At 36.1% G+C, this 14,689-nt stretch overlaps 1 protein-coding gene across 1 annotated transcript; it reads left to right on the top strand.

The window, feature by feature from the left end:
• The first annotated feature begins 1,145 nt into the window (after positions 1–1,145).
• Positions 1,146–12,437, top strand: pnpla7a (patatin-like phospholipase domain containing 7a). Its single transcript, NM_001080655.1, is given in 10 exon segments — positions 1,146–1,339; positions 1,752–1,789; positions 3,823–3,888; positions 4,220–4,307; positions 5,790–5,869; positions 7,369–7,457; positions 9,170–9,310; positions 9,408–9,567; positions 11,898–11,978; positions 12,061–12,437. Coding segments are annotated over 9 exon segments (987 nt in total). The 5' UTR covers positions 1,146–1,339; positions 1,752–1,753; the 3' UTR covers positions 12,307–12,437.
• The last annotated feature ends 2,252 nt before the right edge of the window (positions 12,438–14,689 follow it).

The following is a 14,689-nucleotide window of genomic DNA, read 5'->3' as shown; positions in this document are numbered from 1 at the left end:
AGGTCAGAGGAGAATGGCTACACTGGTTCGAGATTATAGAAAGGCAACAGTAACACAAATAACCACGTTACAACCGAGCTATGCAGAAGAGCATCTCTGAAGCGTCACAACACGTCAAACCTTGAGGCAGATGGGCTACAGCAGCAGAAAATAACATCGGGGGCCACTCCTGTCAGCTAAGAACAGGAAACTGAGTTCGCACAGGCTCACCAAAATTGGACAATAGAAGATTGGAAAAACATTGCCTGGTCTGATCAGTCTCGATTTCTGATTTCTTCGGATAGTAGGGTGAGGGTCAGAATTTGGCATCAACGACATGAAAGCATGGATCCATCCTGCCTTCTATCAACGGTTCAGGCTGGTGGTGTTGGTGTAATGATGTGGGGGATATTTTCTTGGCACACTTTGGGCCCATAAGTACCAACTGAGCATTGTGTCAGCAGCCTACCAGAGTATTGCTGCTGACCATGTCCAGCCCTTTATGACTACAGTGTACCCTTCTTCTGATTGTCACTTCTAGCAGGGTAACGTGCCATGTCATAAAGCTTGAATCACCCTAGACTGGTTTCTTCTTCAATCCAATAGAGCACCTTTGGGATGTGGTGGAAGGGGAGATTCACATCATGGATGGACAGTTAACAAATCTGCAGGAACTGCATGACGCTATCACTTAATATGGACCAAAATCTCTGAGGAATATTTCCAGTATCTTGTTAAATCTATGCCATGAAGCATTCAGGCAGTTCTGAAGGCAAAAGGAGGTCCAACCCGTTATAAGTAAGGTGTACCTAATAAAGCGGCAAAAGAGTGTATTTTGTAAATATGTAAAAAAAATTTATTATTTTTGATTATAATTAAGCTTTTTTGAATAATCGTTTGACAAGCACTAGACATTTTTTTTACAGATGACAAAATAATATCATGACGGTTAATCATTTTGTATAATTATCACCAAAGGTGGCATTAATAGCTGAATGTTACTTTGTTTTTTTAATTACAGTAGCATTTTAAAGATCTGCATAATTATCGGTACACATTCACTATCTATGTGTGTTGTTTTGCATTTATACCAAATACGATTAATCAAACAACAGCAATTCTGATTGGACTCTTGATATTATTTGCAACCAATGAAATCGCACGTCACTGCCAAGCGAAGGACTGTCAAGGCGACAGCAGAGATTTGATTTCATGGGGCGAAAAAAGAAGCTCTCAAAGTTTGCGAAGGAGTGAGATGTGTGTGGAAATGGCAAGAAAGTGACCCGGCCGGCAGCTGTGCCATAAACCAATGCTTTAAAACGGAATTATTCAGCACCAGTCTTCAATTTCGCTGTCTTAAGTGAGTAAACTACTGTATGCTAGCTAATTAGCATTTCACTCTGTCACGTATAAACCACCTGCTAAAGAGCTGTTTTGTAAGATATTTTTGCTTTATTGGTATATTTGTGCAGCTGCTCTGAAAATAATCCATAATTATTGTCAGTTTATAAAGGTTATCATGTTTGTTTAAATTTTAAATGGCTTCAACGCCCATAAAGCTAATGCATGTCGTCACTTACTCAATGACAACAAACACTGAATCATATTTGCCTAGCATGAGTATTTTCCATCGGGTTATCTTAAGAAATATGTTAAGCTCAGTTTAAACAGAAGTTCGTCTGTCAACACTTTGCAGTTCAGACCTGTTGATATTTCTTGAATGTATGACCGCTTGTTGGCATGTTTTAAAAACTAAATTCTCTTCTTTTTAGAAATGGGAGAAGAGGATGAAGGTCTTTGCCTGTATCCTGTAAGTATCAAGCGTTTCTATCATTTGTTTGTTTGAACATGGGAATATATAATCAGAAGTTTTTGCAGTCTTTTGATCGTTTGTTAATCAAACCTGGATCATTGAAAACGAACAGCACGTTGTTATTCATAAATATGTTTGGAATGACATTAGTTTAAGTTAATGTATTTTCATTATTCATTACAAAGAGGAGTGCTGGATTAGTTGTTGAAGTTTTTTTTTTTTTTTGCTCAAAGGGGAAGTGCTGTTGTATTTTTGTTCAAGACCGGAAAAACCTGAACAAATTCTGGCCCCTTTTAATCTTGTTTGAGTTCAAAGTTATGGCTTGGATTTAAAAATAAATAAAATAAATAAATAATCATGAATTCAAAGAAACCCCAGCATGAGCAAAACTGCATTGTTCTGTGTAATGTGTAAATAAATTCATAGTGTCTGCGAGTTTGAAGTTTTTTTTTTTTAAGCAAAAAAGTTATAAGTACAAAAATGTATTTTTTAAAATTTGAAGCTTTGTTAATAAAATGTGTGCTGACTATAAATGTGTGTCCAATATAAATGTGCTTTTAGAAAATTTCTGACATTTTTATGATTTTTTTACTCTGTGTGAAGAGCTGCTTACACCAAGCATTCTAACGATAAAGACATTCTTCTAAAAATCATTCTGAATGTGAAACAAACAACTGCAGAGTACAGACCACGGCTGTAACAATAAACAATATAGAAAAAGAAACTGAAAAATACTATATTGTTGGGATCATTTTCAGAACGTTTTTCTTTTTTAGCTAATGATAAAATACTGACAGTCAATCAGAATCCATGTTAGAAATATAAAGGGCAATATTTAAAATACAGATGACATTGTGGAAAAAGCTCTCAGCTTTATGTTAATCTATTTTCTATGTTAAGAAAAATAGTTTTTTACCATGGGAGGAAATTATTACAATTATCATGGAACCAAGCCAGGCTAGCGAACTGAAGTATAAAAATAAAAGCACCTCAGGTATTATGTTTCGGCCTCGTTGTGTTTTCTCCTGTGAAAATCCTTGGGGAAATAACTAGTGTCATTTTTAGTGTTGGTTTTGTGTTGTTTACGTGTTAGTGTCATATTTATTGACACATCCATCTATCCATCCCATCTATCTATTGACCCATCCCTCCACACGTCTGTCTGTCTGACTGTTTAGTGTTAGTATGTTTTTAGTGGGTTTTAAGTTATGGCATCCAAAATAAAAGTTTGTCTTGACATAACCTGTGTGTGTGTGTGTTATGGATATTTATTATGTGTGTACATATAAATAAACACATACATGGATATGTTTTTATGTATGATGCAAATTATATATAAATTTAAATACCTATGTAGCTAAATCGTTTTGTTTTATCATATATACATAATAAGTATATCTAATACACAAACATATATTCTGTCAGCACTCAATGATAAGAATTACACATAATTTTTTCTGTAACAACCAGTACAGCGAAGAGACTGCAACATTAAAATATGATGCTAAAAAAACATCTGTTTCTAACGCCTTGGAAGCAGACATTTAAGTGATGTTTTGTACAGTTTGTTTGCAATAAAATACCTACATATTTTCTATACTGCTACTTTTATTAACATTTTAAATATTTAAATTGTAGATTGGCTGATTTTTTGACACATTATTTAAAATATGTGGCTAAGAAATAGCTGTTAACTTTAAAAAAAAAAAATTTTTTTGTGGGGCCAGTGAAAATATTGGAGAGGCAAGTAAAAATCTGAACCACTGGTGCGATCGGGCCAGTGGAAAATTTTTTTAGCATTGACCCTTGAATGTGAAAACAAACTTTTATTTTGGATGCCATTAATCATGATTTTTTTTTGCCCTGCACTAGTTGTTTTAATTCAACTACACGTATATTGCGATTGCTAAATTCATTGTTTGACTAGATAGATTATATGGACTCCTGTTGGTTACAAGTGGTAATTTTTTTTTGCATTAATTACATTAATTATAATAGGTGTGTGATTCTATATTGGTGTCTTTCCTCAGGCTATTGGGAGTGACATTCGTTCTCGCCTGCAGCAGTTTGTGGAGGAGAGAATGCAGACTACTATGGTACACAACACAAATTTATCAACGTGTTCCCTAATGAATCCAGTCTGGTATATTTCTCTATAATAGCATTTAGTGCAAGGGGAAGGTGATGAGACTGACTCCAATCACATGTGCAGATAATGTGAAGTGATATAGATATTTGTTTAATCGTATTCGGGTTGATGCACCCATGTTGACTTTTTATTCCTTCTGGTATTGTTGCTAAAAGTATATGCTCTATTACAAGTTTTGATGAAAGGGAAATCAAAAGTCCAGTAGTAGAACACAACAGTTTTTATGTAATAAATATCCTATTTTTTACTTTCTGTGACTTCTGTGTTGTCTGTTGCAGCTGACTGGTGTATTGATCGGGGCTGCGGTGGCTGTGTGTCTAATAGGAATCACTGTGCTGCTCCTCTACCGCAGATATAAACATGCGAGTACGTTTCACCTCTTGTCCAAAATGCATGCTGTCTGAAGAGCTTGATTTTGCATTGTGTTATTTTAGCTTGTTGCTTTGTTCTGAATGTGTTTCATGTGGTTGTTTGCTACTTTTTAATAGATTGTTGAAACATGCAGTTAGCAATAATATTGTGAAAGAACACTGCAAATGATTATGCAAGTAAAGCAACTTTAAATTGAGTTTTCTAACTTGAGTTTTCAGCATAATAATCTTTCGTGTTGACTCCTATTATGCATTCAAAATCTGTACTGTTTCTAGATTTCATATCTGTTTTATATCAATTAACAGCAGTTGTAAAATAGTCATAGTTAAATAAAAAAAATTAAACGATTATATTGTGTCTTATGTGTAATTTAATTACATAATTTATTAATACATAATACATATTTCAAAGCTTTTGAATTTGTCAATTTAAATATCGATGAGAAATATTTTAGTTAAATAAATCATTGCTTAAAAAAAATGTCAAAATTTTTTAGATGTACTGTAAAAAAACGCTAAACATTGTGCAGAAGTTTTAGTTTTGACACTTGCATACCTTAAAGACGCCTCTTATATGGAGAATAAGGTCATGTGAATTGCTCAGGTGTGAGTTTTTCACACTTCAACAGAGTGTAAAAATCTTGATGGTTTTGTGGGTCTCGTCTATTAAATCTGATCGTTAATTTATACTTTCTATTAGATTTAAGTCAGGTGATTGGCTGGGCCATTCTACGGCTCAATTTTCTTTTTCTGAAACCATTTGAGAGTTCCCTTGACTGTGTTTTGGATCATTGTCTTGCTAAAATTTTCACCCTGGTTTCATCTTCATCATCCTGATAAAGTAGATGTTAGACTTAAGCAACTACAATGAGGAATGGCAAAGGGTTGCTGAATAACTACTGAGAGATTTCAGCTGCTGTCTGCGCTTTCACTGCCTTTCTACACTTCCCTTTCTTCATGTGTTCAATACTTTTCCCTTGTGTCATTTAATTTGAATACACATAACTTCATTTGTAAACTAATTAGTTTGTTTTCTTTGCATATATGGATTTATTTGGTTGTTACCAACATCTGGTGAAAACTCAAGTCCACAGCACCTTTACAAATATGTTTTCTGAGAAAAGTGGAGGCATGTTGAATACTTATTTCCCCCTTTGTTTTGGGTCCAAAATGACCCAAACACTAAATGCTGAATCCTTAAAAAAAGTTGTATATTTTGAGGGTCATAAAGCATGTGTTCCACTAAAAATTTGCTGATAAATTTCCTCAGGGTCAACAAAGATTAAATTGTATTACGAGGGCCGACACTTGATTCATAGTCATTGTAATGCAGATTTTTTTTCATGTAGATGCAATGAGTGTATTTAAAGCATCCTTGTTGAATTATAACTATTATTTTTAACATTTAACTGATAGTGTATGTTTACAGTAAGTCAGTGGAACGCCATTATGCATCTGCTTGTGTGTGTGTTTTAAGGTCAGGAGGCTGGGGTTCCTCGCTATCGCTTCAGAAAAAGAGATAAAGTGCTCTTTTACGGCAGGAAAATCATGAGAAAGGTGAGTCCATTCTCACTTAATTCTATTTGCTCGCTTGTGATTTGCACTGTTTAGCTGCTGATTAATAGTCACTTTTCCAGTACAGAAGATAAATAGCCGAGGGGTCATACTCTGACTCTGCTGAGACTTGCACCGCAAATAGTCATTTATAGGTGTAATTAAAATGTACATAATCACCTTCAACCTCAGACTTCCTCCACTGAGTGTGGCAAGTGTCAAATGACTATCCTGTATGTGTGGCACTGTATGACTAACAGCCTGATGTATGTGTGTGTGTGTGTGTATATATATATATATATATATATATATATATATATATATATATATATATATATATATATATATATATATATATATATATATATATATATATATATACACATACTCTCCATTAGGGTTGTAACAATATACCGGTATGACGGTTTACCACGATTTGAACGTGCACGATTATCATACCATGAACAATTGCATATCAACGGTTTTAACCCTTAAAGACCGAGACAGCCGCCCGCGGCTAAAAATAAGTATTGCTCTTAAATGTTTAATAACTTTTGATCCGCTGATCCGATTCATACAATTCAAAGATTGGCATAAAGAAGAGAATCTCTGCTTTCCAGTGCTGTATCACATAACATTCGCGGACTTTCAGAGGCTCCGGAATCAGTGCGGTTACGTCATCAACATTTGACAACGCTGATTTGATAAAGAAACGCTCGTCACTGTGTCTCCGGACAAATCAGACATGATACATTGATGCATTGTCCCTCCTCCATGCCCAGATTGGTTCAAACTCGCTATATCACAACCAATAAGCATAGGTTTCGCGTTTGTTTGTGGACCAAGCTTTTTGAACAACACGGAATGAGAGATAGGCATACATTTATGCGCGGCTAAATAAAACGCAAAAAAAAAAGTTTTGCATGAAATAATTCTCATACTAAGTACTTTTGCATGCACAGCAGCACAGAAACATGACAAAACAGTGACACAGCAAAGACGAACTGCTGCTCTTGCTGTTTTCAAAAGACGCAAATGAAGATGCAGCTGTTTGTCTGCATTGCAGACAACCATATCCAAATCCATATCGATAGACAACCATATCCATGCTGGCACATAAAACCTAAGGATGTTCCATATTGAATCTAGTTTCGTTATGTAACTATTTATAGTATAGTAAATATTTATATCTATTTTTTACTGAGGATTTGCACCATGTTTATTTGGACTTTATTTGGACTTTGACACATTATTTATTATTTTCTTATTTTTATTTGTTCATTGTAAGTGGTGTTGTTTATAGTAACTAAAAATATATTATTTGGAAAAAGTCAAATTTGCTTCACTGTTCTATTATTTTGTAACATTTGTAACATACCGTATACCGCGAAACCGTCAAACCGTGGTATTGTTTTAGACGATTATCATACCGTGAAAAATTCATACCGTTACAACCCTACTCTCCATCCTCCTCTGGTTTTCTTCCATTTGCTATCTCTCAGGTCCAGACCTTGTCCTCCACACCAACCTCTACTTTGGTGTCTAAGCAGCGCTCTCGGAAAAGACCTAAAGTTCTAAGTATAGCTCGCAGGTATGTTTAGGTTCACAAATTTTACAGAGCATATGCCATCTTGTTTTATTACCCGCACAGTTTAAAGGGTCACAGACATTTTTAAGGTGTTAACAGATGTACATTGGTGGCACATTGATAAAGCAGTAATATAGCAGTTATCTTTCGGATAAGACGTTAAACCGAGGTCCTGACTCTCTGTGGTCATTAAAAATCCCATGAAACTTCTAGTGAAAGAGCAGGGATGTAACCCCGGTGTCCTGGCCAAAGTCCCTCTATCGGCCTTTAAGATCATGGCCTCCCAATCAACCCCATCCACCAAATTGGCTCCATCACTGTCTCTTCACTCCACCAATAGCTGGTGTGTGGTGAGCGCACTGGTGCCGTTGTCCTGTGGCAGCCGTCACATCATCCAAGTGGATGCTGCACACTGGTGGTGGTATGGAGAGACCCCCCCTTATGATTGTGAAGCGCTGTGGGTGTATGGCCATACACAATAAATGCGCTATATAAATACACATTACATTAAAGTAATAGGACTGTTTGGGATAATTAAATTCATTTTTCTGGTTTGAAAAGCAAATCTCATCGTGAAATATAATGTATATGCGTTCATTCGGAGTAGTGATTGGCCAACATGACTGGAGTGTACATAATCTGATATTGAGCATTTCAATGCATTTTATGCTGATCCGAACAGCTGATCCGATCCATTCATTGTGCACAATTTTGAATAATACAGGGTTCATACAGTCATAAAAAAATGGAAAAGTCATGAAATTTTGACATGGTATTTTCCAGGGCTGGAAAAGTTTTGGAAAAATCCACAAATTATTGTAAAAGTCACTTGACACAGAGGAACATAATAGCCTGCTGCCACTTAGCGTTTCAGTAGTGTTTTTGCAGAGCAACACAAACAGCGTGCAGAAGTATGAATGCATTAAGTGGTTCATACTAAGCACAAGGTAGGCGGCCGATCACTCAACGCAGAAGTACTGCATAAATCAGCCTTAAACGTGCTTCCTAGACAAGATGTGCATGACAGTCACAGCTTTGCACAAACACATTTGTGATTTTAAATTTAATGAATTACCCAGCCCTACCCTTTTCCAATTAACCATCCCCATATATTTACTAAGTGTATACTGAAACTCAGAACAACTATAATTATTAGCTTAGCATCACTCCCCATCTCACCGGTGTGTGTGTGTGGTTGCATTGCCAGTGTGCAAACAAGCAGTTTTATGTGCATAATGGAACTTCCATTTTTATGCAATCCATTACTTCATTCAAAAAACACTGCTGAAACAAAAGGGTTTCATGACACTTTAAAGGGATGGTTCACACAAAACTGGGAATTCTGTAATCATTTACTCACCTTTTTCTTGTTTTAAACCTTTATGAGTGTCCTTCTTTCTGTTGAACACAAAAGAAGATGTTTTGAAAAATGCTGAAAACCGATAACCATTGACTTCCAAGGAATTTGTTTTTCCTTCTATCAAAGTCACTAGTTAGTAATACAATGTAATGTGCATTTATATAGCGCAATCATGTGGGGGGCTTCTAGTTTATGATAAAGTTTGAAACAACAGGTAAAAGTGAGCAAATAGTGACAAGTTTCATTTTTGAGTGAATTATCTCTAAGATTGTGTTTTATTGTGTGAATGTCTAAGTCCATCCTATCAGAATGATTATTTTTTTGAATCCTTATGTGATCCTTTTGTGTCCTGCAGGATCTTGCGTATCAGAAAGGAGCCGCCTACTTTGCAGCCTAAGGAACCCCCTCCCTCTCTCCTGGAGGCAGATCTCACTGAGTTTGATGTGCAGAACTCAAACCTGCCCTCAGAAGTGCTGTACATGCTCAAGAACGTCAGGTTGCACACCTCTGACTCACTCAATCACAGCCCAACTGCATACAGACCACATTATCTTTTTTAGTCTGATAAAATGTTGCTTGTTAATCCTTTTTAGGGTTCTTGGTCATTTTGAGAAGCCTTTGTTTTTGGAGCTGTGTCGGCACATGGTGTTTGTGGAGCTGCAGGAGGGAGAGGGGCTCTTCAAACCGGGGGATGATGACGACAGCATTTATGTGGTTCAGGATGGAAGGCTGGAGCTTTGCATTCTTGAGATTGTAAGGATGAGCCATACAAGTATATATTTTTCTCCATTAGAGCACAAACTTAAGCAATGTCAGTTAAATTTTGCATCAACTGCATTCACCTTGACACTTTGCACACTTTGGTTTACTTTGTTAGCCTGTTGAGTACGGGGTTAAGGCTGTGATTAGCCTAGTTTAACCAATGTTTTTGAGAGAGATTTCTTTAATGACATATTAAGTCCGTTTACATCTAGATTTAAATGGTGTGCTTTATCTGTCTGATTCCCGCTGAACTGGACGGGTTGTGTGACGTTTGATTCTGGGGACATTCTGGGTGCTGGGTTTGCGTGTTGTGCTGTGAGATCCTTGCCTGATAGTGGAAACATGACATGATTTTGCTTAGACAGGATTTTCTTTGGGAAAAACACTGAATACTTCATTACCTGCGACTCGTTTGTGTTTTGACCACTTGTGTTTGGTTGTATACTATATCAATAAAGTGTTTAGTCTTTTAAAAACTCTGTTGTAATACATTGAACCACTAAGCATTGTTCTTATGACGTTTTTCTACAGGAGGAAAATGCAAATTACTTCCAAATATTCAAAAATAGTCTGTGTTGATAAATGCAAGGCTATTCATGAAATCCACGCATTAAACTGCTTCAACAACGCTTCAGATGACTGTTCTATAGCCTACAGCTAATCAATCTGTCAGATTCTGGAGTGCATTACAGGTCTAAAGAAAAATATAAATGATCTTAAGTAAATATCTATAAATACATTTATAGATATGGTATACAAATATGTAATTTCACTCACCTGCGAAATGGAAGCAACTTGAACGGTTTGTGAGCACAATTTGGTCAGCAGCATGGTTATTGTAGGAAATAATTCTAAAAGGAAATTGACCGTAAAGCCACATAAAACAAAACAAAACAAAAATACGATGTATTTGCCAAGTTCAGTGACTGATCAACTGGAGTCAGCTGAGGTGACGAGACAGCGAGCAACGAGACTTAGCTGTTACTCAAGTGGCCACGCCCTTAAATAGGCAGACTTTAATATAATGTAATAAAAAATAAACGGATGAGTTGTAAACAATATCACCCCCCTCACAGTTGTCATGAAGAGTAATATTATCTAAATGCACTGAAACCATCGTTTGTACCGGTCTGTAAACATATTGTTATCAGCTTCAAAAATTACCAATTTAACATTGTAGTCAGAAAACATCTGGAGTTCCTGGAGCCAGCCCCCAAAGGCCAGTCGATGAACTGCAGTTTTAGTTACTTCCGTATTGGCTTCCCGAGGAAGAGCAGGAGGTTGCCACTTGCTTGAAATTTTGGTCCATCAAACATTTATACAACAATTATCAGTAAAAAATACAATATAAAAACAATACATACAAAAGTAAAATAGTAATAGATTAATAGAATAAATAAATAATACCAAAAATAGATACATATAAAAATATATTTAAAATAAATAAAAAAAAATACAGACATTATTATTATTATTATTATTATTATTATTATTATTATTATAATAAGCAGGTTCAGACAGAATCTTCTGACAGTTTTTGATATTTCTGCACAAGATTGTGTAAAAAATAAAATAAAAATATGCTAATTCATGTAGAAGGATTTTGAGAGTATAACTGAAAGCATAACACTTAAAATAAAAAAAGTTATAACTTTTTGACTTATTTACGATTTACAACGCAAATTCAATTAGAACCACTTTATCTACCAAAAGACAGAAAATTTTACTTTCTAAACTAAAAATAAAAATAAATAAATAAATGCATAATCTGTTGATTTCTGCAGATTCTGTGTATGCCTATGAAATTTTACACTCATGCTCATATCTAAAAAAAGAAAATGCATATTTTAATTTAAATGTGAATGTGTTTTTTAATTCAATATATGATATATGGGAGTGTGATTTGCTAAGGTTTGCGGAAATTACTGGTATTTGCCCTATTGTTGAATGCACTTAAGAAAACATTTTACGCTCATGTTGTTAGTAGATTAACATAGATAACATAGCCGGTTATCTTCTGCATGATTAGGATCTGATTTGCACTGTGATATGGCTTGCGTTCAACGGCGTAAATATGCCCCCTGGCCTGCCAAAAAAAATGTTATAGGTTCAAACCCCACAGCAGTTGATTCATGAACAATCATCATAATATCCTTGATTAAAATACTTAACCTCTGGTAACTCCACAAGGTCTGTCCCTGCAATAAATTCCCTGTAGGTCACTTTGAAGAACTGTCTGCTAAATGGCAAATGAGTAATTAAGCTTAGTGCCCCACTAAAGTTGTTCGGTTCTTCTTTTTTTATGCGTGTGTGTCTTTCAGGATGGCACAGAGCTTGTGGTGAAGGACGTGCTGCCTGGCGACAGCGTTCACAGTCTACTCAGCATCCTAGATATCATTACGGTAAGTTCTCTGTCTGCCTTCATGATGACTTCTCTGGCTCCAGTGCATTGAGATTAATTTAAGGCCTGTCCTGTTTCTCCAGGGTTATCCAGCTCCTTATAAGACCGTGTCTGCTCGTGCGGCAGTCAGGTCTACAATATTGCGTCTGCCTGCCTCAGCTTTCCAGTCAGTGTTTGAGAAATACCCAGAGACGTTAGTGAGGGTCATACAGGTACTGAACTCTGCCATGGCGGTCTGCATCAGTGTGACCTCTGCCTTGCTCAACATCTGTCTAAGCCACTGTGTAACAACATGGCATATTCTTCACCTCTTCTTCCCCCTGAAGTAGAATGAGTTTTTTTTTTCTGTGTCCTCTCACTTAAATTAATTTGGTCCATGTAGAAATAGAAAAACATCCTAATTGAAATGATGAAACGCTTTGAAGTAATAAGGATTTAAAAAGTCATTAAAATATTTAAAGTGTAAATCTATAGTATCTGATCTATCTAACATTGCAGAACATGTATGGCACACAAATTGCAGAAATGTGTAGATCTTCCTTTATTAATGACTTGGACCAGGTCAATTTAAGGCTTTTTAATCCTTATGACAAAACTGCCTTGGAGTGTTTCATATTTTCATATTTGATATTTACCTCAAATTAGCCAAAGAGTACCAGTGGCTTTTTGTAGAGTTCAAAGGAGCACTGCTAGCTCCTGTTGTTTTTAAAGAAAGTTAAACATTTTGTCCTGGTTTGCTTAGTTTTCAGACTTTTATTTTTTAGACAGACCTTAAAGATACTCACACAAAAATAGGTCTTATTATGTATATTTTGCAACATAACTTGCAACATACAACTTCTCCTTTTTTTCTTTTTCTTGTTCTTCTCCTCGTTCTCCTTCCCCTTATAATGAGCAATAATAGTTAAATGGTCTGTTTTTTTTTTAAAGTACAAAGCTACTCTGAAAAAAATGCAGTGAACAGTCTGCATCAGGTTTTCACTTGCTGGTAAATTTCACCAAAACATACCACTCTGGAAAATAACACATCGAATTAAACACGTTTTTGAAGTAATATTTTCTTGAAAAACATGCTCTGGTAAATGTAATTATTTTTGACACCATCTATTACTACAACTAATTATCATTGATATTATTGACTGAACAAAATTCTATACATTCATTCATTCATTCATTCCTTTTCTTGTCGGCTTAGTCCCTTTATTAATCCGGGGTCGCCACAGCGGAATAAACCGCCAACTTATCCAGCAAGTTTTTACGCAGCGAATGCCCTTCCAGCCGCAACCCGTCTCTGGGAAACATCCACACAAACATTCACACACACACTCATACACTACGGACAATTTAGCCTACCCAATTCACCTGTACCGCATGTCTTTGGACTTTGGGGGAAACCGGAGCACCCGGAGGAAACCCACGCGAAGGCAGGGAGAACATGCAAACTCCACACAGAAACGTGTGGAGACGCCACCTGAGCCGAGGTTCGAACCAGCGACCTTCTTGCTGTGAGGCGACAGCACTATCCACTGCACCACTGCCTCGCCAAAATTCTATACATTTCTACTAAATAAATCAAAAGTTATTTGTATTTTTGTTATAACTGTATCTAGAAAATAGATTATATTATGTGCAACTTGGAAATTCGATAATAGTTTTAAGCTTAAATGACAGCTATTTTACCCCTTTTACAAGATGTAAGATAAGCCTTTTAGAAAATTTATTTGGAATGTGATTTAATTTAATAATAAGAATACATTTTATTTATATTGCGCTTTAAGACCCAAAGCACTTACAAGACAGTAAAAAACAACAAAGCACAGTAAAACAATAAAGAATACAGTAAAAAAAACACAGTAAGAATAAAAAAGATATCACAAATTAAAAACTGTCCTAAAAAGAGGAGTTTAAAGTAGCTTCTTACAACAGTCCAAGGAACCAAGTTTGGGTGCACGGTAAGAGAATGCCCTACCTCCCATGGTGCTGAATTTCAGGCTGTATGGCAAATAAAGTAATTATTTCAAAAAGGTTTAATGATTTTCTTCAGGCACTGTGTATATATACACACAAATAAACAATGCATCACACATCTTTATATGTCAAAATATCAAGCACATTTTTAATCTTGATATGGCTCATTTAACTGCATAGACATTGGGGTAGTATTAGCACAATCTCAAACTGTAATTCAAGTAAGTAATTATAGCAATTATAGTAATTACCAAGGCTGACAGCATTAATTCATGTCTCATTTCTGTCTGTTTAGATAATCATGGTGCGCCTTCAGAGAGTCACATTCCTGGCGCTTCACAACTACCTGGGACTGACGACCGAGCTTTTCAATCAGGTTGGGGAAAAAATACACACGTACACATCTCAGCGTTATTGCTTTTAAGATCACCCACACTCTCTATCACTTCTAAAATATGTGCTTTCCCACACACACACACACACACACACACACACACACACTCAGTGTTATTTCATGCTACGTTACCCCCATCGGCATAATCACTCCTGCGCTGGAGCTGTAAAACTCAGCTAGATTGAATAACATGGATCATAAGACCTCGGCTTTCATTTAAAGGACAGAGACTTTAGCGCCCCGGTGGGTGAAAATCTCCCATCAGCCATCACTGTGTCACAGCGCAGCCCCTCCACATGCGTAACTCTTCTTCTCCTCAAAGCGCAGGCAGAGGCCTAGGGAGTTGTTTT

Source organism: Danio rerio, chromosome 21, assembly GCF_052040795.2.
Source record: "Danio rerio strain M-AB ecotype USA chromosome 21, GRCz13ab, whole genome shotgun sequence".
In the NCBI taxonomy this organism is placed as follows: domain Eukaryota; kingdom Metazoa; phylum Chordata; class Actinopteri; order Cypriniformes; family Danionidae; genus Danio; species Danio rerio.
Note: the sequence above shows the minus strand (reverse complement) of the source record. Positions and strands in the feature narration are given on the sequence as shown.